Raw genomic sequence first — 22,536 nt, forward strand, 5'->3', positions numbered from 1 at the left:
TTTGCTAAAGTTGGGTTGTGGCCTAAATTCGACCCATGTTGCTGGGGGCTTCGGGGCGGTTGGGTCATCAGCTGCGTAAGCCCCGCGAGTGTGTAAAACAATGGGCCGGCAGTGTTGGTTGAGCCATGTATGGTCCCTGTACTATGTAACCCAAAATAGGTCTAGTCAACGCACGGATCACAATAACGACCAGTCGTTGCTAAAACAGCCTGTTCACAACACTCCTTCTCAACCCTAGAAGATTCTCATTTACGCAAGCATCATGGATAACGTTGCTGCAAGGGAAAGACTCCAAGTCATCGAAAATACAGTTCACCAACTGTTTGCCCTGGTGAAACAACAAACATCGCCCAGCCAGCAGACGCGCCCATCCAATCTGCGTTTGCGCTCAACTTCAAAGCTGCCTCCGCCATGGGTAGCACACGTACTAAGGACCATACACGAGGTATCCACTGACTTACATAACCTCAAGAATGATTTGATCCCTACGAAAAGTCTCACGCAAGCGGCGAGGCAGTCTCCCAATGCCGCTGCTGCTACTCATGGGCCAGCCACGCCCAGAGAACCTGACCAAGCGCATGCTATGACGGATACGATACTAGTGAATCCAACATCTCGCTTGGTATCATCAGCTACTTCTGCCAGTGCTCAGTTGGGCATAATTGGGTCAGACACAGCTCTAGCTTCAACAAAATGGTTCCTTCCTGGGACTCCTCGGCTGGGTATGGGAGATATGGGGGCCAGTCTGGTTCCCAATATTGCAAGGCTTATAGCGTGCGGAGATTTCGATTGCCAGATCACGGTGGATGGCATCAAAGAGATCGATTGGGCAGGAACAGCTTCCTTCCTTGAGCCGCTGGAAAACCATGACTTCTTTGGCGTCGCCCACTGTCCGGGCCCTCCCAGGCAAGGCTACTCTTACCTACGGCTGTCGAAGCCGAACAGGTTTCGCTGCCCCGACTTCACTCGACTGCCGGCTAAGCCTTCGCAGATAGACCCGGAGAGATTTCTAACTCAACTGGTAGAAAAGCCCCCCACTAAGGAAATCAGCTATTATGTTGGGCCTACCTCTGCTTTCAGTGATGTTCTTCACCCTGGAGAAGAATTGCTCGAACCATCGATCGGCCGCTTGCCTGGTATCAACGAAACTTGGTGCCACGCTGGCGATTCACTATCAGGCACTGCGTTTCACAGAGAAGATGCACGCTTCTACTCGTGCAACCTCACGCTTCGTGGGTGGAAGCTTTGGCTTTTGATAATGCCTGCACATACTCGAAGATTTGAGACTTTCGTCAAAGATCTCATAGGTTTGAGGCATCAAAATCATTGCGACCAGTTTGTACGCCACGAAGCACTGTTGGTTGGCCCAGAAAGACTACGACAAGCGGAAATCGACTTCAAAATCTGTGTTGCCGGCCCGGGCGATATAGTGGTCACAAGACCAGGCCAGTATCATTATGTGGTAAATCTGACAACATGTTTTGCTGTTGCAATCAATTTCGTTCTCCCAGGGGAGAAGGCAATACCCGAGGATCTTACAGTGTGCCCAGCTTGTGGGCTGTATCCGATGAAAGAGAAGTATACTTCACTGAAGGTAGTTTCTCACATACCGGACGCACCCAGGCCAAGCACCAGAGGTTCAACTCATCGAACCTCTGCTAGACCATGGAAAGGCCAGCAGCCAAGGAGAAAAAGAGTACTGACCCTTACGCCCACGAACACGTCCCTTGAAAAGCGGATCACCAGGAGATCGGATGTCAGCGGCAATACACTCTCAAAGATCACAACTGAAAATACGCTCAAAAGACCAAGCGACAACTCTGCATTCTCCGCTTGGCTGCCCTACATCCAGAAGTACGACCCGTCATGTGAGCTTCCAAGCTCAGGTCAGCTAGGCTTGAGTGCAGTAGTTCTCCGGCTATTCCTGGCTACTCAAAGTCGCTCTGCTGTGGCCTATCTTTGCGGCATAGTATCAGCCTGGAGACGCCAGGACTCCAGTGAGCTAAACGTTCTCGCAAGCAGTCAAGGTGGACCGCGACGCCTCCATACTCTCGCGACCCTAATCAACACCTTTGAAACTAAAGGAAACTTGAATTCGCTCATGGCCGTGCTCGCGAAGGTCGAATTCGCAGTTCATGTACAAAAACAAGTTGCACGGGAACGCCTATCTGATCAAGACTGGGACCTAGTCTGGAACGATATCGCTGGCCCAGATGGCAGCCGAGAACCATTGGAACACCGGAATAGAAGGTCCGCAGAGTGGCGCAACATTGGACGGAAGATAAACCGATTTTCTCCTGGGCTGCTCTGTCTGGTCCCAGCAGTCAAAGCTCGTCCGTATCACGTTGGGTACTCTACTCTTGCCGGACTCAGTGATGAGGATGCCCAGCATTTAGAAACAATCGTGGCCTCAACCAACCTGGGTAAAGAGCTCTTGGAATTTGGGTCCGGACTGATCGCATCAGTACTTCGCGGCCATGACCTGCCTGAGTATATCTGGGAATATTCTTGCAACAGCGCCCCGCGCGAAGTTACAAATGATGAACTATTACAGTCGATTGCGCCATTTCCTGCGCTTTCCGAGTGCGTGGTAGATCTCCGTCGTTTTCGGGATGTGCCAATGCCCGAGGGTTGGCCTGGCACATGGCCGATGGATCCTACCTCGAGTTTTGGGTTCGGAAAGTCCTGTGATTATTGCTCTTCTGACAACTGTCGGTGTAGAGAATCATTATTTGTGGAAGTCGATCCAGCATGCTGCTATTACCAAGCAAGGCGTCTACCAAGCGAGGATATCGCCACGATTGTCCTCCGTGCTTCTGGTAAAAAGGGCAAGGAATTTTTGCTAAAGGTCCTGCGGATAGGGTGCTTTTCGAGAAAGGCACTGCGATAGGAGAGTTCACAGGGGAGATCATTCCGTCTGCTACGTATGACTACAACAACAGCGGCGGAATGGTGCTCAACGTTGAGCGTGAGGACCTCCCGGGCGCCCCCGTTGTCTATCAGATCTACTGCGGCAAGATGGGGAACTGGACCAGGAAGATCAATCATCGCTGCCACAAGCCTTCAGCCTATCTTCGGGCAGCTATGCTTTCAGGTCATCACTGTGTCCTCATTTTTGCCCATCGGGATTTGATTGCAGGCGATGAAATTACGATCAGGTATAGCAGAGGCAAACAGCAGTTTAGTTGTATATGTGAGGACTGTCAGACAAAAGAAAGCTAAGGGGAGATCTTCGCCCATGCCCCCAGTTGTCGAGACGTTACTAGAATTAGGTACTTTGCCCAACGTCCGTATACTTGACGTTCGCGCCATTGAACTAAATGCTCGGCTACCGAAGACAATACGTATGTGGCCATCAGTGCCCCCAAAGTAGCAAATCAGTCTACAAAAGTCTATCAGAGCAACATAGTATTTCTATTATCAATGTTATTTCCTGCGGCTAGAGTCAAATTATGGGCTCGCACTCACTTTACAGACTGATCGCTTAGAGCCCCTCTTCCTAGCCTAATCAAGAACCCAAACAAGAAAAACGCTGATACATGCTGTGTTTCAAAATAGAATGACTTAGTGGTCGCCGAATATATCAGAACCCCAGACCGAAGAGCCAACTAGCTTGTGGTGCGGATTGCGATAACCTACGTCACCAACACTCGTAATCCATCGAGTGCCACAGGGCTATACTTTTACGTTCTGACCCAGTATCTACCTTCCTCTAGCTTTTCAATTCTGCAAGTCGTTGCTGATATTTGCCAAATTTGACTGTATATGCCTTGGTCCGACACAGTGTCCCCCTTGGACAAGGACACGCTGCATTGCGCCCGGGAAGGAATTAGCTCCCAGGACAGCCCATCAATGGGTTGATTACCTTCACGATTGAACCGCAACTTCTCATGACGAATTCGTCTTCAAGCACAACACAAAGTAAAGAGTCGTAGTTCTACGGCGTGGAATCCGTCCCAGGGATACTGACCTCAGGAAAGCCCCCCCAGCGCCCAGTTGCCTTCCCACTCGTACCCTCCAATCAGATGTATTGTATGAGTCGCCAACTGTAGCTTCAGGCTACTTCAAATCCAATCCGGTCGATATATGGAACTTGGTACGGACCCACTCCCTTGGGACAAAGCCAGCAGTTTCCCAGTCAATAACACTGATTTTCCCATCTGCCATATTGCCTCGGCCCCATATCGCAGTGATAGAATTTGAAGCTAGAGCAGTCAATAGACATCACCCTGGAGTTTGCGATAAGCCTTTCGCGCAAAAACTCATTAGGATCTCCGAGCATTTTCATGAATCTGCCAGGAAGCTCCTCCCATCAACTCCGCCGACTATATTGGCCTCCCATTACTCCAGTTTCTTGCATATACTAACAGCTCGCTGCATGTAGTGTTGTCTCTTGCTTTCATCCATCGTCGACCAAACCGTGTCAAGCAGCTCCAATAAACTGCTCGTGAGACCATAAAGTATCGCAGATCCCAGAGTACATGGTAAAAGCATTTGGGAAACGTAAAACCTAGGTTACCTCTTTTGTGAAGCGTTGTCAACGTGACATGTTCGCTTGTTGATCGGAGTTTGAAGGGGTCCAGATCCCGCAATTTTAGGAATGCGTCACCGGCACGCCAGACATTTGCGCATTCGCCTGCCTCATGGGCCTTTTGAGAGGCCGCGATGGTGGGATTGGGCATGGTGCACCAGAGAGGAGGTAAGACGAGCCATTTCCATCACTTCATGAGCCGAGATTATCATCAACTGAGGATGGCGGGTCAGAATTGATTAATCGCTAATGATCCAAGAATTATTGTCAATCATCTCGAGCAACTGGCGAACGTGACGTTGGCCTGACATAATGGACGGGAAAGGTAATGTGGGTTAGTGTTGGATGAAGTGCAAAGAAAACGAGAAGCAACTAAACCGTTGTACTCCATTATTAGAATATTGTCATGATAGAAGAGAGAGAGCATGGTTAAACATACGTGGTACTTGTTTAGTTACATGTCGCTGCTCATAGTCCAAATGCGACAATCCCTATTCTAGGCGGGCTGATATGCGAGGTGATGCTTCAAAAGCGAAGATGAAAACTGAGCTACGGACAAAACACAAGACCAATATGGCTTCCGACAACACCACGCATCACATCCATCATATTCGCTCCATCAACCTTGAATACCTTGCCGTCAAGGGTATCCAACCCCTCAAACCGGTTTGATCCCTCTTTCCATCGCACTTTGACTGGGAGCCAATCGTCATTCGCGCGAATCTTGACGCATAAGTCAGAGCCATATTAGAGTTACTCCTCATCAACCTGCTAGCTTTCAGGGCCAAACTTTCGCAACCAGCACCTATGATCGCCGCCGCGACCACGTTTCCACACCTACAGCAGGCGTTCCAACTCGTCATCGAACTGAAGTCACGCCCGAGTCACCTTGCTGTTGACTTCACGAGCCTTTCTCTGTCTCTTTCAGGGAGGGGTTGGAGGGGGGTTCCGCTCTCGGTTGGCTCTGTGAGGTGGCTTTTGGTTTTTTTAGTGTTGGAAAGGCAAGGGAGCTGGGCTTGCATTTAGGCCAGCGTGGCTCGAACGCTGATCGGTTCATCGAGCACTAGATTGGTGTTTCTCTGAATGGCTGAGCCGCTTCGTGTCACCGCCGCTTGGGCTTCCTCACAGCAAATATGTTGTCTTCTGGCCTATCAATTTCGCCATCTGCATCTACGAGACTGGCTGGCTCGAGATCAAACTCGTCATTGATGATGGTGCTTCTAGGGGACCTGGCCCGCTAGTAGCGCTAGTACGCCATTGTTACTCTGTAGACTCTGCGCTCCGACAGCAGGGACCAACAGAGGTCAGGACCGGAAACAGCCCGTGAGAGTATTCGAGCTGATGCAGCATAAAGAGTAAAGTACAGCATACTCTACTACAAACGAGACAAAAACAATTAAGTCATTATGAATCACATATCTTATCACGTCTGCAGTTTTAGCTTCAAATGAGGGGTCCTAATTCATGCCAAGCCACCGAATGGCGTCTCACGGGTAGACACTGCTAACTTGTCGATCATAGTGTACACCGATATCCACGTGTTCGGCACCGCGAGGGGCATCCTCAACGGCGACAGCTCAGTCAAATATCTCATGTACAACAAGGCCATACTGCAGCCTGTGTCTTATAAGTAAATCGAGACTTTCGAATCATGCTATCCGCACCTCAGCGTTCTAGGCGTCGAAGAACTACGCAGGGCTGGGAAGTACAATCCCATTGGTCCTTGCCCACTTGAGCCGCACGACATATACTGCATCATTTATGCTTCTGGCTCAACCGAAGACCCTAATGGAGTCACTATCATGCATGCTAGCTTCATTGCATCCGTAGTAGATCTCTTCTCTGTACGTGAAGATCACCTTGGGGGGTATGAATATGTACTTGCGTATCTCCCACTAACCCACATATTTGAAGTAATCATGCAGAATCCGGTGCTAAATATGTACTCCCTCTAACCCCTTCGGCGACGAAGGTGTAGGATCGTTAGATGCAGGCACGGTCTCCACAGGTAGCCCATTGCCCTATGCAAAGCAGCCCTATATGTTTCCTCTAGGTTAAGTCTTTAGTTGGGCACATTCTTAACGGAAGGCCGGATGGAATAAATCAGTCCAGCGTTAGACTTTATGAGAAACATACCTCCACTGCAACTCTATTGTATGCCCGACGAGTCTACATTGACTGTAGATTCATATATACAGTGACTTGGAATAGAGCAACATAAACTATTAATCAAGCGCCGCAACTTGAATGGAGACTACTAGCGCATTATTCTTTAAACTCTGAGTCATTGACATTCTAGTGACGGCAGGATTCAGTGTCAGCTGGCCACGCGTCCACTGTATAGAATATACTTTCAAAAAGGGGATGACGTTGTAAGGTCGTGTTCTGTATCGTTAATTTACTTTAGTAACTCTCTTTCTCCTTATGATTTCATCCTTACAAGCTTTAGAGTCGTTATTTTGCTGATTGAAATTTAAATATGGCATCAAGCCTGATTTAGGTTCTCCCCCACAACGCTTAAATTCAATTGATCAATAATGAACGTCATTACCTGAAGAAGAGTTCCAGTAGCACGAATCTTATTAACTTGAACAAGCTGGTAATATATGGATACATGAACAATATATATAGCTTAAGATCTAGCAACTAGCTAAGGCAATCAAATCGATTTTCCACAGCACCTAAATTCCAGACTATAATCACCAGTATGGTTCTTAACATTCCAATTTTACTATGTTTGATCGCAGTGGCTTGCGCAACTGCCATTGGTACACTACAAAATCTTTTATTTACTGGTTATTCGAGTTACATGCTAATCTACAGACTTAGGTGAGCAAGTCTTCTTGGACGGCTCAGTCGTAGACTCGACTGCAAATTGCTACTGGAGCGGCACAGCCCCTTTCTGTGCTGGCTCATGTGATAGCGGTTACACTGACTGTGCAACCGATGGATGTGGTGATGGAGCATGCTGTGTCACTGGCTACAAGAAGCATTGTTGCAAGGGCAGCTGTCCAAGTAGCAAGATGGTGGAGGTCCCGGTTGTGGATTCATCGAGATTTCTGAAAACCCTTGTGACCAAACTTGGTAAGTAAACAAATCTCCTTTTCGGCGGCAGAATGCATGTTGCACCGTTCCTGTCTAACAATGCTGAACAGAAACTTACGATGGTGATCATGATGATATATGCGATCACAAGACAGAATTTCTTTGTTGCCCACCAGGCGCTAAGAAGAATAAACACTGTTCATGCATGAAATTGGTTGAGGATCTGCAACACGCTCCCGAGAACATACACAAAGGTTCGTTTACCACAACATTCCACGCGAACCGTGACAGTAGCGAGCGCTGCACTAACTAAGACTTAGCGCAAGGAGGTCATGGTCATGATGATCTTTGTAAGCATGAAGAGATTTTATGCTGCAATCCTGACGCAAGATCTAACAAGGAGTGTGCATGTATCCCACCTCCCGTGTAAGTCAGGATTCTTCTAGCTTGGATATTATCACGAAAACCCATACCTCTAACTATCGCGCAGGAGAGATGAGATTTAATGTCACTATAAGTAGTGATTCATTACGACCTATTAAGAGGCAACAGACAGACTTTGGTTATTTCCAAGTTTTAGTTACATCGTTTTTATTGAACCTACTTTCTTTAAAACCTGATTTACTACAGTCAACATCTTTCCCTAAGAGCTCGATAAGGGAAATGAGGCTGGGCTACGACGCTAGAACTGAGTACTTGTACACATGGTATATCTGGCAAATTCTACTTGGAAATTAGGGAATTTTTTTGTTTTGTTTTCTCTAACTATTGGCTTAATTTACACATTCATTTACTTAATTACCGCTTCTGTTAACACTAAAACATGAAATCGCCATACTAGCATTATTCGAGCCATGACGACAACGACAAGCATCATGGACTCGGATCCTAACACAATCGTGACGTACAGTTCCTGGTACGTTTGCTTGCTGACGGAGCTAAGCGTCAGACCACTTTGATACTGCTGCCATGAGTCCTGAGAACTTACAAGCGTTCTAACCTAGTTGATGTCAGTCGCTACTTATTGCACAGCCGGGAGTCCCGGCCCTGCTTACTTTCCAGCATGGCTCTTGAGCTCTGACAGGGCCGCATCTACCTTTTGGTGCAATATTTTGACTTGATATTGTAGCTCCTTAATCTGGTTCGCCGTTCTGGACTATCTTTAACGTGCTTGATTGGCTCCGCATGGGGTATGAACTCACGCCGGTGGACTCGATCCGAGTATGCCTTGGTTTAGGTGGAAACCCGCATATGATGGATGCAGAGCGGGAGGGAAGGTGATATCCGGCGTAGTCGTATGCGCCGCGGCTCCCCAAAGCGGCAGTAGCCCAGGCTGGCTCGACATTTCATACGGAAGGGAATACATATCGCTCACTTGAGTGGAACCGGTAGGCGGATATGGTACGATCCCAGCGAGAGCCATTAATATTCTTAGGATTTCGTAGGGCGACAATCATACATTGCAGTTTGTAGAACATCTGTGTGGACTTTTGAACCTATAAGTATTGTAACAATAGGTGCATCGAAGGGGCCCGACTTGTACACTCACTATGTTCAGCGTCCTCGATCCTCCTGCGAGCACCCTAGCGTGAGCTGTACGCAGACACAAGCCGCAGAGCAACTGCTAGAACATATACCACCTCTGCGATTGTCCCTCAAGCCGAGCGAACCATGTTCCGAAGAGGTGTTTCTCGTACCTATTTGGGAGGTCAAACCTGCTTGAACTCCGTCTAGCGACAGGATTCTCAGTAGCAGTGTATCATGACGAGGGGTACTTGAGCCGAGAACCTTTATTTTATCATTGTTCAATTATTGGTTATTCCATTACTGAAAGGGGAGTTGGATGAAAAGGCGGCGGGCGTCCAACGCGACAATGGAGGACCGTGCAGAGATGGAGATCGTGGTGGACGCGCCAAACTCTATCGCGACGTCGATCAAAAGAGCGAAGCGGGCGAAGCCCAGCGCCAAAGCACGAGAGGCGCTACTGTCGAATGAAGGCGACAATGGAGCAGAGACAAGCTCGAGCAACAATGGAGTCATCGGACTGGCGATGCCGCGCCGTGACCATGGACCCCAGGAAGCCCCAACGCATCAAGATCGTCTGTCGAGATGAGACCGAGCACCGACTAGTCAAGCAAGCCGCCGAGAAGACGAACGTGTCTGGAGCTCGCGTCCTGCGAGACGAATTGTACCCGATTAAGGTAGACAGCGTCAGGCGCACAGCGGTCCTGGACGAGAACGACAACATCTGGAAGGCAGCAAAGTATCTCAAAGCGGGTAACGATACGGCGTTCGGGAAAGTCCCCCAGCTCGTTCGCGCGGACGGGACGAGCACCTCCAACCATGCGGAACAGGCGGAGGAGCTGCTTACCAAGTTCTTTCCTCCGCTCCCGGACGAGATTGCCGACGAAGGGGACCGCCCGCAGAGGGCGCCCATCGAGATGCGCGCGATCACGATGGAAGAGATCGAGCGGCAGCTGTTCGCAGCCAAGTCCTGGAAAGCACTCGGGGAGGACGGCCTGCCGGTAGCTGTCTGGAAGGAAGTGTGGCCGGTGGTCAAGCAACGGGTTCTCATGCTGTTCCGTATGTCGTTGGAGGAAGGAAAGCTACCAACCCAATGGCGCCATGCGAAGATCATACCGCTCAAAAAGCCGGGTAAAGAAGACTATACTATAGCGAAAGCCTGGCGGCCGATCTCGCTACTGTCCACACTCGGAAAGGTGATGGAGTCCGTCATTGCGGAAAGGATCTCTTATCTAGTCGAGACGTTCGGGCTCCTTCCAACCAACCACTTCGGCGCCCGGAAACGAAGGTCAGCAGAACAAGCGCTTATGCTCCTGCAAGAACAAGTCTACGCTGCTTGGCGAGGTCACAAGGTTCTCAGCCTGGTAAGCTTCGATGTCAAAGGGGCGTACAATGGGGTATTCGACGTCAGGCTTCTCCAAAGGATGAAGGCTCGAGGAATACCAGATCAGTTGCTCCGTTGGATCCGCGCTTTCTGCTCAGGTCGTACGGCGACGATTCTGGTGAACGGGCACACGTCCGAAAGACGAAGCCTACCACAGGCGGGCCTGCCCCAAGGCTCTCCCCTGTCACCCATTCTATTCCTCTTCTTTAATGCAGATCTGGTACAGCGGCGGATCGACTGCTACGGGGGCGCGATCGCCTTTGTAGATGACTTTACAGCCTGGATCACAGGCCCAACAGCGCGGAGCAATCGCGAAGGGATAGAAGCCATCATCAACGACGCCCTCGCATGGGAAAGAAGGAGCGGTGCGACGTTCGAAGCGGACAAGACAGCCATCATTCACTTTGCCCGCCAAGCGTACAAAGCCGACCCGGCACCCTTCACCATCAAAGGACGGGAGGTGCGGCCCAGGGAGCACGTCAAGATCCTCGGGGTCATTATTGACACGAAGCTCAAGTACAAGAAACACATCGCCGAAGCCGCGGCCAAAGGGCTGGAGGCCGTCCTGGAACTGCGACGGCTGAAGGGGCTCTCCCCTGCCGCGGCGCGGCAGCTTTTCACGGCTACGGTGGCGCCAGTGGTGGACTACGCCTCGAACGTTTGGATGCACGAGTGCAGGTACAGAGAAGCGGCGCCGGTCAACCGAATCCAAAAAATAGGGGCGCAGGCAATCGTGGGAACCTTCATGATGGTGGCTACGACCGTAGCGGAAGCAGAGGCCCACATTGCCGCGGCCCAAGACCGGTTTTGGCGGAGAGCGATCAGAATGTGGACGGACATCCACACCCTCCCAACGACCAACCCCCTTCGCAGTAGCACAGCTCGGATACGGAAGTTCCGGAGATACCACCGATCGCCATTCTACCAAGTAGCGGACATGCTGAAAGACATACCGATGGAAGAGCTGGAAACCATCGAACCATTCGCACTAGCCCCGTGGGAGAGCCGAACAAGGACGATCGCAGACGAGTCGGACGCGGAATCTGAGGTCGAGCGTACCGACTGGGCCGTGCGCATTGCGGTCAGCAGCTCGGCCAGGAACGGCCTGGTAGGCTTTGGAGCAGCTATCGAAATACAGAGATCGATTCGAGGGGACGGCCTGCACTTGGCCCGCGCCGTGACACTCGGTGCAAGAACCGAGCAGAACCCGTACACGGGAGAGCTAGCCGCTATAGCAGACACGCTGCGTTCGCTGCCGAAGTTACGGTACCGCAACATCCTCCTTGTGACGAGGAACAAGGCAGCGGCCCTCACGCTAAAGAAACCACGCCAACAGTCTGGGCAACGACACATCCGTCAAGCCTATCAGGCCATTTCGAGCCTGCGGAGGGAAGGAAATAACGTAACGATCGCCTGGCTGCCGACATTTGAGGAAGACAGGCTTATGGACCGGGCGAAAAAGGAAGCGAAGACCACGACAAGGCTAGGTACCGAACCAGGGACCAAAATGCCGGGGGCGAAGTCAACAACACTGAGCCTCGCGTGGGCCAAACGGAGTGCTTTAACCAAGCTGCCGGAAGGTGTCGGGAAACACTCCAAGCGCGTCGACACAGCTCTTCCAGGGAAAACATACGAGGCAGCTGTACGACCGACTTTCGTGGAAAGAAGCCAGCGTTCTGGCCCAGCTCCGGACAGGGAAAGCGAGGTTGAACGAATACCTATATCAGATCAAAGCGGCACCGACCGACCAGTGCGACTGCGGACAAGCGAGAGAGACGGTAGAGCACTTCCTCTTCCGATGCAACAGATGGACAGCATACCGAGCAGAGATGCTACTAACACGGGATCCTAAACAGGAAAGTGCTGACGGAAATGGAGTGACCAACTGAAAATGGAGCATGCATGGGCTTTAGGTGACAAGTAAGCGATTCAAGAATGTACCGTAGATTAGCGCTAGTTGCCCTTTCGGCTTCGCCGCCCGGGCGTTAATAAACTGTGTGTGTGTGTGTGTGTGTACTGGTAGTCTCTATTCAAGCTGCGGCGCTTTGATCAATAGTTTTGCTGCCCATTCCCAAATTACTGTTTATGTGGATCTATAGCGGACTCAGTAGCTGGGTCTAATCTTGCCTCGCATAAGTGCCACCACACAAAGCAAATTGGGTCTTGTCAGATGGTCATCACCATCTGCGGACCACGTAAGGCTATTTGGGACACCTAGCGCTAGTCGGGGCTGCTTGAGCTTCTTAGGCCATTAGCCTTCGGCCCCGACATAAAAGGCTTTTGTAGGTGCCTGATGGCGGGGGACATTTTTGGTGAGATAGACGAGAAGACGTCAAAGTTAATATGCAAACATGACGATTTGCCTGTGGGATCGTGTTGACTCCCCCGGCCTCATTATTCCCTTAGACACACGCTAGCCTTCTATTACTCTGTCGGTTGTAGCTGTTGATCCATAAGGTTGATATGTGGGATTTACGTTGGAAGCATATATTTTGAGTCGCATGTGACATTTCAACCAATTACAGCTTGAGTTCGGGGCTTAGGCGGGTCCCAGCTTGATGCATAGAGCCTTTGGGGATGCAGCGCCTCTGGGGAAGCAAATGAAATACGTGGCTCGGAGCAGTTTCCCAACCATGCACAAGGCCACGTGCATCGTCACATGCTGGAAGGAGGATGAGGACGCCGGACCACGCCAGGGCCGCGTAACACTTTATTGTTACTAGTCCATTTGTTTTCAAAAGCCAGTCTGCAAGTCGTATCGTCTCATTTTCGAGCATTCGGCCATTCTGACGTTCTTTGTGGTGACTACATGATCTACATGACATCGACAGTATGATACGATGTCAGGGAAAAACCGGTCGTGGCTGTATCTCATGGCGTATAGCAGAGCTACGGCCTGGCCTCTTTGTATAAGAGTAGGATGTGCCTCTTTAACTGGTAACGAATCTCCTTACTTGATGTAGATCCAAAAATCCGAGGTCAACGATTCCCAAGAGCAGAATCCACCGAAACTCGCGTTGATGCCTCGTAGAGTGATTTGTTTTCTACTTCAGTCCAAAACCTTCACTTGTGATGGGCTCTCCCCTCACTCTTGCCAAGGGGTTACCTCTTCTGGCGTCCTACGTTCTCGCAGCCGCAAGTTTGCCCGACAAGCCTGCAGATCTCACAACGCCTGTCCAGCAGCGAATTGCTATCAATGGTCCCAATGGTGAGTTCTGTCTTCAGTCCAAAAAGTCATCTCCAAAGTAACGTTAACGGCAACCAGCTATATCTATTGGCTGGAATACGTATAAGCAGCTAAGCAAGGCTTGCGTATATTATGGCTTGTCTGTCGATGATTTGGACCTGCAGCAATGCTCAAGTAGTTCGGTGACGTACCCTACCTCGAGGACATATTCGCATGCTGTGACTCTCAGCAAACTCACGCCGGCGACCACGTACTACTACAAAATTGACTCGGCAAACTCGACTATAGAGCATTTCTTTAGCCCAAGAGTGCCAGGTGATAAGACCCCTTTCGCTATGAATGCCGTTATTGACCTGGGGGTGTACGGCGAAGACGGCTTCACCATTAACATGAATATGAGCAAGCGCGACACGATCCCACACGTTAAGCCAGCCCTAAACCATACGACCATCGGGCGACTGGTGGCTAACATGGACGACTATGAACTGGTGGTGCACCCGGGGGACCTTGCGTACGCCGACGACTGGTACCTAAAAGGCAAGAATTGGTGGGATGGCAGCAACGCCTTCCAAGCCATCATCGAGAACTTCTACGACCAGTTGGCCCCCATCGCAGCACGCAAGCCTTACATGGTGAGCCCAGGCAACCACGAGGCCACCTGCGGGGAAATCCCCTTGTTAAATGAGTGGTGTCCAGCGGGGCAGAAGAACTTCACCGACTTCATGACGAGATTCGGGCAGACGATGCCCACAGCCTTTTCGTCGACGTCGGCCAATGAGACGGCAAAAGTAAGCGCCAACAACGCCCGCGTGCTGGCGAACCCACCGTTCTGGTTCTCGTTCGAGTACGGCATGGTGCATTTCGTCATGATCGACACGGAGACAGACTTTGGCTCGGCGCCTGACCAATGCGGTGGGTCCAGCCACCTGGACGGCGGCCCCTTCGGCGCGTCCGCCCAGCAGCTCGAGTTCCTGGAGGCGGATCTTGCGTCTGTGGACCGCGACATCACTCCCTGGGTCGTCGTTAGCGGTCACCGCCCCTGGTACACGACGGGCTGTTGGGACTGTTCGGCCTGCAAGCCGTGTCAGGTCGCCTTCGAGCCCCTCTTCTACAAGTACGGTGTCGACCTGGGCATCTTCGGCCACGTGCACAACTCGCAGCGGTTCCAGCCCGTCTATGACGGCAAGGCCGATCCCAACGGTCTCGTTGACCCCAAGGCGCCAATGTACATTATCGCCGGCGGCGCCGGCAACATCGAAGGCCTCGATGCCGTCGTTGGGAAGCCCGCCTACACAGCGTTCGCATACGCGGATGACTTCAGTTACGGCAAAGTGTCGTTCTTGGATGCAAATCGGCTGCAAGTGGACTTCATCCGTTCTTCAGATGGAGCGACACTGGATACATCTGTCTTATACAAGTCCCACAAGACACAATTTGTAATCTAGTCGTAGCTACTGAGTGAAATCGGGACTATGTTTAACCAGCTATTACAAGTAATAATATTGATCGACTTTGGTCTTAATTTCAGGAGTATCCCATGTAAATCCTTTCATCTTATATCAACACTAGGTTTATCAGCTCTTCAATCCATTTCTGTTGCGTCTGGCGTGATATAGATGCCGCGCGAATCAGAATCAGGTGGCCCTAGCTCAAGGGGGATGTCTGTTGTCATACACACCATACCTAGTATAAGCTCATTTCAGTTAGTGAATTTGAGATAGCATCCTATCTTCCTTCAACAGGGCGTATGCGCTGCAACGGTCGGACCACCTGTACCTTGTGCATCTCCGAGGTCCGACACCACATCCCACATGCTATCCATACCACACTAACCATTCCTACAAGTTCATGTCCGGACGCAACCGAGACTACACCGGCCGGCATAGACGGCTCATCGCGGAACTCAACTCTGAATCATAACCCACCGATAAGCTGCACCGATAAGCCCTCCCATCTGGGCTACAGCAAACGAAAATCACATCCAAGAGAACCGGATCTGGCAACTGACTACCAAACGCATTTGTACCTGTCTCTAACGCCGCAATGGCTGGTCCGCGGCTCGCCTGAGTCCCGACCCAGTGCAGCCTATAGTGGAGCGACTGCAAGAGATGCGAAACGAGAAGTAGTAGTATATCGCTTTTTATGGCAAAGAAATCAAGCATCCGCGGGCAAGCCAAGAACTTGGCCAACTCTTCATTCAGTGAAATAAGGTTCTGACGAATACCTTACGTGTGCAGCCATACGGGTCCTTGGCGTGGTCCGGCGTTTTCATCCCCCAGCATGTTACCATGGACGCGGCCCTGTGTATGCATGGGACCCTTCTTCGGGCCACGTATTGTATTTGCTTTCCCACGAACGCTGCATCCCCAGAAGCTCTTTGCGCCTGGTTGAGGCCTGGCCAAGCCCATAAAATAAGCTATAAATGGTTCCAGTGGGACATGTAACTCATAATAGCTATGCGCTTCCAACGGGAATACCCCATATCGACCTCCTACAATTGACGGAGTAATAAAAGACCAGCGTGCCATTAACAAGCAATGGGGCCGAGTGAGGCAACAAAATCCCACAGCCAAATCGACACCCTTGTATGTTAGCTTCGACGTCAAATATCTTCTCGTGAAAGACGTATATCTCACCGCAAACCTATCCCTCCATTAGGGACCTGAAAAAAGTATTTTTTTTTGTTGGGGACGATGGCCAATAACTTAGAAATGTAAGCAGCGTCCACTGAAGCTAGATGTGCTAAATAGCCTAACGCTGTCTGCAGGTGATGACTATCTGACGAAACCCGGTTTGCTATGTGAGGCACTTACGCGAGGTAAAATTAGATCCAGTTAGTTGGCTCTAGATTCGAGTAAAGCTGTGAATTCGATACCAGCGAACTATTCTTCAAAGTCTAAGTGTAATCGGAACAACTTAGTGATGGCAGCATTAGGCATAAGCTAGGCAAAGTTCACTTTATAACATATTCTTTTAAGAAGGAGATGACGTAGCAATGCTGTGTTCCGTACCATTGAGCTGCTTTAGTAACTTTGTTTCCCATTTTGACTGGATCCTTTCTTGATACTGGAAACTGTGACCCCCTTCACCGTGACGACAACTGTCGAATCATATTGAATGCGGATGTTGCCTTGTGCGTAATATGAGACGACCCTGATCGCTTCGCCTGCTTTAAGTTTCCCACCCATGTTCCATTCCACTTCACAATCTGACGTCTCAGAGTAACCATGCTCGGAGGTTTGTGAAATCTGCCACTCAAAGCTTTGTTCAACCTCAGCGATCTCCGGCACACCGGCGCTAATTTTCAAGCCCATGCCCCAAGATGAAGTCGCTGCTTGACTCCAATTATTGGTCACCGTTTTTGTGATTTTGTTGCTATAAGTCCAATCGGTTGGCTCTGAATTGTCCCTATTGTCGTATTTCTCATCCCCTTCTTGAATCGATGTTATACCGCCTGTTGGATCTGAGATTTTGTTGTATGTGACGTTGACATCGATGGAGTTAATCGGCTTGAGGAAATACGAGGATAGACAGTCAATGTCCTCCGACGCTCTACCCCTGAAACCCATTAGGATGCCACCGCCGACATCCTGTGGATAAGAATCCTGTCCCTTCACATTTTTGCCCCATTCAAAAGTCTGTTTCTCGGTGACGATTTTGATACGTCCTGTGCGCGTTCCGATCCCATTGCCCCATAACACCAATTCGGTACATGCTTCCCCAGGGTCAAATTTGATTTCTTTGGAATCGCCCTTGGAGGTGCCTCGCATAATGTTAGAGTTCTCCCAAGTGGTCTTCAGGCCCCTCAAGCATGAACCATCATGCCAGACGCAGACCCTTTGTACCGGGCCCCTGGTGACATTTAGATCGTCGAATGAATTGCCGCCATGACCCCCAATTAGGTTATTTCTCACAACACAATTGGAACCCATCTTAGCGGATTTGGGCTGACTAGTAGAATCGTAGGTGGTATGTGTTTAAGGATGTTACAAATGAGACTTGAATGACTTGTACTATCCTTAACGCAGCCCGATGGAAACCTCTCTCCTATTTATATATATAATGTAAGTTCTCATTATTCGCTAGCTTAATAGCCTTATCTCTTTAGCATTTCGCCTAATGCATGCCATTACGACAAGCTGTGTTTCCTTATCGGCAGCTTCCAATGTTGCCAGGGGCTCCCCAAGTTGAAATTCGACTACAGGGTGGATGCCACTGTCCGGCTACACGGCGCTACAGAAGTCTTATTAAATGATGATGGTGATGATAGTACGGAGCTATGCCGTAACCCGGGTTGCTTCTTACACATCTATACGAGTGCTACGTATGCATTGTATAATAGAGGCATGCATTTTCATGGCCAGTTCCGGGCCCGCCGGGAATTACTTAATGCTTGCGTTTCAACACACCGGCCTGGGTATGATGTAATGTAGACTGTTGATTTCGGGTCTCATAAAAAGCATCCCGACCGCGGATGCCGAAAGTTTTTACTAATGCCGCAATACTCGGCGGCCGACCCGCTTTGAAATCTTAATCGAGCTTCCGATCTTCTTATTAATTAATTACATAATGGTTATTATTAACTCTACCGTCTCTTTCGTAATTTCTTCCAAAAGTCCAGTCTATAGCGCCTCTAGTTACCTTAGCATACCAAGTTCTCCGCAGGATATAGCTTTGGTCAACAGCTCTCAAATCCTGCCCGAAGTGTTATAGATGCCTATTATAGACATCGAGATCATATCGTCCGGCTGCAAGCGCAGGAAGCAGCTGGCGTATCCAGATTATATTCAATGGGGGTTTATTCATATATTATATCTCGATATCTAATCTGAGTACTGTCCCTGGCCAAATCTTCCCATCCTTGCGAGCAAAAGAGAAATCTCCAAGTGCCGTGTATCCTTGTCCCTCATAGTACCTATCGAGAAAATTAGTAATTCCGATTAATGGCCTCTCTGGCTGAACGCGCGATGAGTTAGTCAGACTGGTGAATGGGTAAACCAACTTGATCAACTTTCGGTTATTTCCTGCCCAGGCGTCAACCAATATTGTTGATTTCCCTTTTTCAACGGCGTAGTTTCGAGCATTGCGCAGCAACTCTGCCCCTGCGCCTTTCCGGAAGCTTTCAGTCGAATAGTCGGTGATCATGTAGTCGATGTAAAGGAAACCACGCCCAGTCCTTGACGGTAACCCAAGGGCCTCATATCCGAGATGTTTCGCCACGTGCGGCGGCAACCAGTCTTCTTTTAAGCCGCATCGCGCCTACCGGAACATGGCGCGGTCCACTGTCAGTGACGTTGCCGCGGATACCAGGTGTATTCGTCGCGTCTGTGTTCGTACCTGGAGCATCGGATGGCGACGCTTCGATAATCAGGACCCGGGACGTCCCCCCAGAGACACTGGTCGCAATATCACGGAGTGTGTCCTGAGAGAACCCCTCCCTCTCTGAGAACGGCTGCGATCCCCACATTTCGCCGCTACCTATGGCTTCCAAGGGTGCCAGGGTGGAATCGAAGGCTGCGACAATGAACGGCGCGTCTTGGGCGCTAGCTTCCCGGATATGCATTCTCATACATAGAGACGTGTGTTGGCTGAGGTGTCTTACGACTACAGGCCAAACATTTAGAAGCTGTAGAATCCAAGCAGACAGGACATTATCTTGACGGAAGAAAGGATTACGACGGAAAAGACAGGTAGTTCTTATGTATTCATTCTCCAGAGCGCTACGAAACTATGACGCAGCTTTTAGACATAACGTTTTGTGACAAACGAAAAAACGTAGTCCTGACGTCATTTCACGCAGGTAAACCTTGATAAAAGAGAGTTATGGATTGTCTAGCAAGCGGCATGATCTGCATTTGGGAGTTCATCCAACGTTCAACCAATGACTAACCACTCGGCAATCTCCGTTTTCCATTGTGCAGCAGTATACACCCAGGATGGCGTTGGGTTCTATGTAAGACCGAAGTGGAAGGAGGCGGGCTTAGGCTGAGTGCTCATCATGGTGGTGGGCGGGCCTCTTACGGGCAGCATCCCTGCCAGGATAACGAGCCGGCTTGTCGTAAGCGGCGTCCCCGTCGGGGTAACGAGCCGGCTTGTCGTAAGCGGCGTCCCCGTCGGGGTAACGAGCCGGCTTGTCGTAAGCGGCGTCCCCGTCGGGGTAACGAGCCGGCTTGTCGTAAGCGGCGTCCCCGTCGGGGTAACGAGCCGGCTTGTCGTAAGCGGCGTCCCCGTCGGGGTAACGAGCCGGCTTGTCGTAAGCGGCGTCCCCGTCGGGGTAACGAGCCGGCTTGTCGTAAGCGGCGTCCCCGTCGGGGTAACGAGCTGGCTTGTCGTAGGCGGCGTCCCCATCGGGGTAGTGAATACCGGTATTATCACCCGTCTCGACCAAAATTTGAATTGCTGGCTCTCGGCCTGTCGCGAGTTGTCAATGTCTTATACAAGGGTTTATTAATCGTGGCAATATACATACCACTTCTCTCGACGGGAGTAGCTGTCGCAAAGCTGACCAAAGTGGCCGAAAATGCAATGATGGCTACAGACCGCATGGTGCGAATTGGTTATAAGAAATTGAATGTGTCTTGTAGGAGAAAGTAATTTGGAAAAGTGTAACAAAGTGGTGATATTCTGAAATTCATCAATTGCTTGCTGCCATAAGTTCGATCTCAGCATCGCATTTATAGGCAACTTTTCCAACACCGCCTTCTAAGAATCTAACTTTCCAATTTGAAAAAAGACTTTCTCCTCAATCTTCATAGGTGGGTATACGAAATGCACAGTGATATTCTCTAACGCTGGATGCTACAGTGTTCCTGTTATTACAGTTATCCATTAGCTTAAATTTTGAAATGCCAATTATGAATAGCTACGTAGTAATATTAATAGAGTTGATACGAAAGATTATGCGTTACTTTTCTTCATTTCTAGCTTGAGTGCAGTCTTAACTATTATAGCTGTAATATGTCATTGAAGTATAATAGGCATAACGTTGCATCATGATATTCCTAAATTGATGAATGGATGATGTTAATATAGTTTAGCACCTATACGTTGCGTTATGTGAGTGATAAAAATATTACGTATATTAGACTATATCAATAAGTATCGGTATAGCTACTTTTAAATTTTCGTTACGTTCCTTTGACAACTAAACGCTATAATACACGTCACCAGCAACTAGCTTTTAACGGTATTGGCGCAGATATCGGCAAATGGCCTTATGACGAAATAGATAGGTTTTAAACGCTGTCGCTTCCCAGAATAAAACAATTGTATAAATATATATCCATTGTCCATGAAGACCGCATGGATATCTCCGACGCCAATAAACTTTCACATCTACCTTCCATAACGAAATTACACCACTCGTGGGCCTGAGTCTACCCTGTGTTGCAAAAATGAGCAGCAAGACACCTTATCACCCCATTGATCCGTCTGACGATGTCAGCAGACAATCCAGTGTTGACATACGCGATAAAGACAATCTTCTTCCAGATCCGTACGAATCTTCCAACAATTGTCGTGCAGCAGCATCATCCAGCCGCCTCCGTATTATGCTCTCATGGCTTGGAAAGTTCCTAGCCGTGGTCATTTGGTCTGCTCTTCTCGTAGGCTTCACGGTCATTGCCGTCTGTCAAGCCAAGAAGGGAACCAGAATGCGGGGAACTCGGTTCCTTAATTCACCATTGAATGACTTCATCAGGTACGAAGCTCAGGTCATGGACCAGTTTGAGTGGCCCGACAAGAAAATGTACTTTACAGAGCCACATCCTCAAGTCGACCAGAACTGGCACGACCTCTTTGAGCGTAAGTAATATTTGTCGGCGTGGTGCCACCAAGGATCTACTGAAACAAGAGAAACCATAGACCAGAATATCGGAATCCAGCCTGAGCTCATGGCATCTATGGGTCGAACCGAAGAAGGAATCAAGTTGTCTGATGGCACCTACTTTGGTTCGCTTATGGTATTTCATAATCTTCATTGCCTGGTATGTGTTCTTCTAACCAATTAAGCCCCTACGGAGGTTAAGATACTAACAGGCTATAGAAAAACCTTTACCATGATTTGCATCCGGAATACTACCATTTAGACAAAATGACCGCGGACGAGAAGGCACAACATCAGGAGCACACTGGTACGTCTCGATCCAGTATCTCTATATATGATAACTTTGTGTACACAACACTAACAAAGATATGTATAGAACACTGCCTTCACATGCTCCAAATGGCCATCATGTGCCAGGCAGACCCCACTCTGTTAACCATGAAATGGGCCAACCAAGGCCTGCGTCCAATAGGAAACTTGACCAGCCCGCATGAATGTGTCAATTGGGATAGGTTCATGGAATGGGTCAAGCCAAATTCAAAAAATGTGTTTGCCGACGGTGAATTGGTCCACCCAAGCCTTGGTTTGTATCCCGCCTCCCAGACTTCGCGTAAGCTCGGTTAGCTACTGTCATCCCATCAGTGCTAATACATAGGATTACTAGGACCCGTTTTCGTCAATGGACAATTTGCTGAGGGTATCACAACCGACGGAGTTGTCTAGACATCTAGGCTACTCCATCTTGCGGATGATCTAATCCAGATTGGCATTTCTACCAGGTGGTCATGGGTAGTTGGCATAGCCGTTCGCACAACCCCTAACAGAAGCCTATCTGGGGGATCCGGCTACTACCGACGACCGTCAGCAGTCGAATACCCTAGCTAGTTCACCCAGCTATAATATTGTTCCTGCCTGACAGACTCAACAAGAGAGGAACCGTCTTGCTTCCGCTAGGCGCCGTGAACGAATGAAAGAGGGCAAAACAGCTTGGTTAATCAAAGAGGCTGAATTTTGCATTGGAAATAAGAGATTGAAGGTTG

The 22,536-nt window shown here is 49.6% G+C and overlaps 4 protein-coding genes across 4 annotated transcripts; 2 read left to right on the forward strand and 2 right to left on the reverse strand.

Annotated features, from left to right (window-relative positions):
• Window positions 1-13,556: 13,556 nt before the first annotated feature.
• PG998_010361 (Metallo-dependent phosphatase) lies at window positions 13,557-15,116 on the forward strand (the record flags this gene model as incomplete). The annotated part of the gene is made up of 2 exons (XM_066877177.1): window positions 13,557-13,692; window positions 13,750-15,116. 2 exons carry the CDS (start codon window positions 13,557-13,559, stop codon window positions 15,114-15,116), a joined length of 1,503 nt encoding a protein of 500 aa, XP_066726231.1.
• A 1,578-nt stretch (window positions 15,117-16,694) lies between these two features.
• On the reverse strand, window positions 16,695-17,441 carry PG998_010362 (uncharacterized protein; the record flags this gene model as incomplete). The annotated part of the gene is made up of 1 exon (XM_066877178.1): window positions 16,695-17,441. The coding sequence occupies one exon, from the start codon at window positions 17,439-17,441 to the stop codon at window positions 16,695-16,697; it is 747 nt and encodes a 248-aa protein (XP_066726232.1).
• Window positions 17,442-19,651: 2,210 nt separating this feature from the next.
• On the reverse strand, window positions 19,652-20,216 carry PG998_010363 (uncharacterized protein; the record flags this gene model as incomplete). Its single annotated transcript, XM_066877179.1, has 2 exons — window positions 19,652-20,082; window positions 20,141-20,216. 2 exons carry the CDS (start codon window positions 20,214-20,216, stop codon window positions 19,652-19,654), a joined length of 507 nt encoding a protein of 168 aa, XP_066726233.1.
• An 849-nt stretch (window positions 20,217-21,065) lies between these two features.
• PG998_010364 (uncharacterized protein) lies at window positions 21,066-22,219 on the forward strand (the record flags this gene model as incomplete). The annotated part of the gene is made up of 5 exons (XM_066877180.1): window positions 21,066-21,474; window positions 21,535-21,656; window positions 21,716-21,803; window positions 21,873-22,106; window positions 22,161-22,219. 5 exons carry the CDS (start codon window positions 21,066-21,068, stop codon window positions 22,217-22,219), a joined length of 912 nt encoding a protein of 303 aa, XP_066726234.1.
• Window positions 22,220-22,536: the final 317 nt, after the last annotated feature.

This window comes from Apiospora kogelbergensis (assembly GCF_038363985.1).
Source record: "Apiospora kogelbergensis strain CBS 113332 chromosome Unknown utg000007l_segment0_segment0, whole genome shotgun sequence".
Lineage (NCBI taxonomy): Eukaryota > Fungi > Ascomycota > Sordariomycetes > Amphisphaeriales > Apiosporaceae > Apiospora > Apiospora kogelbergensis.